The sequence below is a fragment of the Eurypyga helias genome, unplaced genomic scaffold (assembly GCF_000690775.1).
Source record: "Eurypyga helias isolate BGI_N326 unplaced genomic scaffold, ASM69077v1 scaffold32234, whole genome shotgun sequence".
In the NCBI taxonomy this organism is placed as follows: Eukaryota; Metazoa; Chordata; class Aves; order Eurypygiformes; family Eurypygidae; genus Eurypyga; species Eurypyga helias.
The window spans coordinates 12,148-17,410 of NW_010246136.1; the positions used below are offsets into that span (position 1 = coordinate 12,148).

Here is a 5,263-nt window from a genome sequence, read left to right on the forward strand (position 1 = left end):
AAAAGCCTTTCAGTTATCTGAAAAACTGTACCAGCTGGTCACATCAATGATTACACTCACTGAGATTTGACTAAGAAGTGTACCTGGACTTCTACTCCTGGACCAAGTGTTTTAAGTGCTGAAATATATGGCATTTCTGGTGATGAGCACACACACACAAATCTTCAACTGTTGAACATCACTCGATTTGTATTCCTGCTGAAGAAAGCTTCAGAGAGCTGTAGCTTAAGGAAATGTCTGACGGTGTCACAGCATTCAAAAATCTGTAAGATACTCCTAAGATCCTTCCACCCCCTTCCTGCTGCAGAAGCAGTAGCTATTTAAATACATTTAATGTTAAAATGTTTAAATTACAGCAACTCTACTCAAAATCATCCCTTCAAGCCTTTCCTTTCACACCTCTGGCAGTGACAACACTACAATTCTTCTCTCCCACTCCAGTACTGTCTGACTACTAACCTACTTCTCCACTTCCTAAATCACTTCTTTTCAATTCACAGTTGCTGAAGACATGGAGTCTAGTAAAAAGGTCTGTTAGTTCCAAACTCAGCTCCTCTAATTAATGAGCTTGTCACCTGTAAGAGGGTGACACCCTTAGAATAGATAGATAACAACGTGCAGGCTCCTCACCTTCAACATCCTATAACCATACAAATCCCATTTTGTATGAAGCTAGATGCCTTTGATCCAAACAATGTATGACAGCCAGGACACTTTGCAGAGCTTTCCTAAATCTGCCAAAGAAAGAGTCTGGAACATTCATGGTGTGAGCTTGCTGGTTTCACCGCTACATGAACCGATTCTTCTCTCCTAGCAGGTCACTTTTTTCCCCCTTAGCTTTTTTTTAACGTGATGTTGTTGAATCAACAGCATATCTACATGATCAGAAGCGTTCAACAGATTTGTCAGAACTTGCTTTTTACCTGGTTAACAACAAAACCCACTAAATGCTGTATAAACTAATTCTGAGATACAGATAAAATACTTGTTGGAAGCTTTGCGCTTTTCTGCTTTGCATTTCTATTTATCATTTCTTTACCTCAGTGGAACTCCTTTGCTGTTCACACACACACCTCGTTACTGTTCTGTGTTGCTACCTCTGCGTGCTGCACAACTACGGTACAGCTGGGTAACCCCTCGTGAACTTGGTGGCCTGCTCATCCCATCTGGTGTGATACCAGCACACTGCAGAGCTTCACTTTGGGTATAGATTCCACTCAGCTACATGCATCTCATCTGAAAGATGTCACAAAGTGCAGTTTTCATGACAAAACCCTCAGCCTTCTTTGTATATTAAAACAAATAAATATGGACTTTGGTATGCGTAACGTAACTTCAATCACAGGTAATAAGAACCCTCACTTATTTCACGCTTCAAAAACATGAAGCTCATCGATGTCAAAGGCTCTTATACAACAAAGTAAGAGACAAGTATTACAAATATTTAAAGAGAACAATTATAATTAGTTTTAGGTCTGGCTGCTCCATTTCTGCAAGAGACAGAACTGAGGCACGGGGACTCCGTTATTTCCTAAACATGAAGTCTCCAGGTTACAAGCCTTCTAAAATCTTGTTCTAAACCTACAAGTCCCTTGTGCAGTACTACTTAGAGTATGTTGGATAAGGAGATAAACAAAATGCGTGCTATATATCTAACCCATGCTACGAGTACCAGAATCAAAAGTAAACTTTGGAAACCCAGTTTGGATTAATTAGGAAGCAGTGAAAAGTGCTTTGCAAGGCTGCTTGCTGGGTTCCAGTACTGCACACCAGCACACGAGTACTGACTTTATCTAAACAGAACTTAGTCTCAGAAATATGCTTTAATCCAAATGGAAGTTGTCACCTTATACCCATTTTCATGGCAACACATAGTAAATCTGCCACTTCAAACACAGTATCAGTTACACTGACAGTCTGCATGTCTAACACCATTCAAGAACTGTCAGCAAAATATTTTCCTCTACATGAGGCAGAAAAGGAAATTTTAAGACTTTCAAATACTCAGTATATCACAATTTTTAAAGAAGTATTTAAGAAGTGCTGGCTGTAACCAACAGCAATGGCTAACCTACCATTAAACTCGCACTTTATGAAAGGAGGAAATAAGGTAGTGAGCTCCGCACCATTCCTAGGAACGCATCCATACCGCACAGCATTTCATGATGGCCCATTCAAATTCTTACTCTACGATTTAGTCTGCTGCTGAACTTTTTCAAAGTGTCCATCAATCAAACTCCATTTGCTTCACCAACCACAGGCATTTGCATGGAATCTTTCTGAAAGAACCCCATAGAGGGTCAACGGGCAAATAAGTAGATCCAAAGACATCAGAAAAGCAGCACTTTACCTTCACAGCAGGACACTGTGATCATGATATGCAACATAATTATATAAGGAAATTTACAGGAATGACCCAGCACACAGAGAACCAAAATAAGGAAATATAGTTGCTATAATCTTCGATATCTCTGCATGAGTCCCTTACTCTTACCTAGCTCTCAGCTACTATATGATACAGGAAGAGATATATTATACCCTGGAAACATGCTGTAAGGTTATGTTCCATTAATGACTGTGAAGCACTTGGATACATGCCAGTACATTCCAAAGAAAAAATCCAGTCCTCAATATGCAGGCATCTCAAATAAAAGTACTGTCAGTACACATACGACTGACCAGAAAATTCTTCAGTCTTCAGAACTTCCTTGTTCTTATGCAATATAGAACACAGTGCATCTGGGGATTCTTTCCAGACCTTTACTGTCCCCATGAAGTTTAACAAGAAAGTATGCCAAGACAAACTGAAAGGGTAAAACTTGAGTAAAAGGATATCCATTTCATGTAGTCTTAACAGGCTGCTGCCGCAAATGAAGCTCTTCTGTAGAATGGGGGTGCATACACAGGTATTAATGTCACCCTTTAGAAACAGATGCTGCCAAGTAGTCTTTTTGGAGACATACAGGGGCAAGAGCTGGATATTAAAGAAAGAATGAGCAAACCCATTAACTAATTCTCAAAGCCAAAATAAAATTGATTAGTATTCTAAAACATAAAATAAATGACAAGAAAGACATATTCTTAACAGTAAATTCCTGTTGGGATTTGACCCAATTCTGTGGTTATTTACTTACAATGGCATCAATCTGTTCCAGGATCTTCATGAACTGCTCTGCCGTTCCTTTTATCCTCTTGTCCAGCTGTTTTAGCGCTTCTGCTTGAAGATCCTTTGCTAAAAATCCCTGGAAGAGGAAAAAAAGGGAAGGAAAAACAAAATTATACCATACCCTACAGGACACTCATTTTGGAAAAATCTATCAATCCACCACAGCAGAAAACATCTTTCACTATTTCACTACTGGACAGGGACTCCAATCTCAATCTGCAATCTATCGATCCTTGGAACACCAAAGGCAAGACCTGTTAGGCTTCCTGAAAACATTAAACAAGTAACAGACATTCTCCTTTGGACTTTAAGAGAACTCTTCATGTTTTATAATTTATTCAATATGCAACGATATTTGCCTTTTTCCAAACAGTGCCATGTCCCCATTTTGCAAACTGATAAATATAATTTGAAATTGGATAAGAATTTAACAGACCCCTTGAACAGTTCAGAGGGGTAGCCTGCTAGTGACTAGACAAAACCTTTAAATAGGGGTGTGGGGGGTATGTGTGTGTTTAAATAGATAACACCACAAAAATATTTTTCAAAGATATAAAATGATACAAAACTGGCATACCTTCTGGATACTTGTGAACTCTTTATTAACTTCCTCTAACTTATTAGCTATTTGCTCCACCGACTTCTCCAAATCTTTTAACTTCTTTAATTCAGCCTCTTCTTCTGGACTATTCTGCGTATTCAAAAGTACAACATTCACAACTATGGAATAAACAGAGCCACTATGCAGTTAAAAAGCAGCAACAGTGGTGATACAGACATAAAGGCATTTACTGATCTAAAATACAAGCTACATGGAGGTTATTCGTTCCATATTTTAACACCTATCAAATAAGTGTCTTCCAAAGCTTACTTACAAATACAAAGTGGCAACATATACAGACACGTTACATGAAACGAATTTGAAGGGAAAAAGAAGTGCAAGCACCTTTTTTTTTTGTTGTTGTTAGCTTAGTACCTTTAAAGTAGAGTTAACATTTATATCATGAGATATTACCTTGTCCTCTACTTGGCAAAGCCAGCCACAAGTAATTTCCCTGGAAAATACCCAGTAGAGTCGGTAGCTACAGCTTTTTAATTTATTTTTAAACCAGAAAAATAAGATGGGCAGACAAGGTCATCAGCGCACAGGAGGCTCATGCGCACTGACAAGCAACAGATCAGGCAGAAGTCAGTCAATAATGTAATTTCAGAAACGTAAAAACTACAGTTACTTGCAGCGCAACGTGAGATTGAACTCAACCCTGTGGGTAGGCATACAAGGTTAGGTTTATGCTGTCACCTTTTTCTGTCTTCAACAGCTGAATCACTGACAGAAATTATAAGGAGAAAAAAAAAAAAGTCTGAATGCAACACTTACCCTTTTCCCAATCAACATGACTTTGCAACCATTTTTAACACCAAGTGCTGACAATGGCTGTTCCATTTCTTTCAGAGACTTCCCTAAATGGAAAAAGAGAAAGGAAAAAACACAGTTAGTGGCATAAGATTGGCTTTCTGAAGGCATTAAAAACATGGACACCTGAAAGTGACTAAGGTATCAACTGTAAGAAACGTTGATGGACTTTGAAGTTACCTTTGTATATCAGTTTCTGAAAAGGAACTGGAACTCCAGTGACTTGTTCAATAAGTACAGCCATGTCTTGTAGTGTGGGTTCACCATTCTCTTGTTGAGAAGCAACCTGAATACTGTGTTTTTCGTTACCTTATAAAAAACAGAGTAACAGTAACACTTATTGCTACCTAGAAAATATTACAGAGAAACCATGTCTAAAATGTATTTGCATTAATGCAGAAAGTTCTCAAATCACCGATTCTCATGTACAATCATAATTTCCAATCAAAGGATTCTACTCTACTTCCTACCTCTGGAATGACTTACCTCAGCAAAAAATTTTGATTTACATTCTAATCACCTGAAGAGTCAGATCAGGCATAGTCTACTGGCATAACATCCCTGCTAAATATTACTCCCCACCCCTTTTTTAGAGTGCAGATGGCGTCCAGACATCCCACAAGCCAAAGCATGAAAGCCCACACCTTCGTGATCTATTCTATTTCCTACCTGTAGGAACTTTC

At 38.6% G+C, this 5,263-nt stretch overlaps 1 protein-coding gene across 1 annotated transcript in view; it reads right to left on the reverse strand.

Moving 5' to 3' along the window:
• BAG1 (BCL2-associated athanogene) overlaps window positions 1–4,889 on the reverse strand; it is a gene marked incomplete at its 5' end in the record, with an annotated part of 14,013 nt that extends 9,124 nt beyond the window's left edge. Inside the window, 4 exons of the mRNA XM_010150303.1 lie at window positions 3,135–3,242; window positions 3,744–3,857; window positions 4,545–4,627; window positions 4,761–4,889. Of these exons, the coding sequence (XP_010148605.1) occupies window positions 3,135–3,242; window positions 3,744–3,857; window positions 4,545–4,627; window positions 4,761–4,889 (434 nt within the window). The remainder of the gene's footprint in view (window positions 1–3,134; window positions 3,243–3,743; window positions 3,858–4,544; window positions 4,628–4,760) is intronic.
• Window positions 4,890–5,263: the final 374 nt, after the last annotated feature.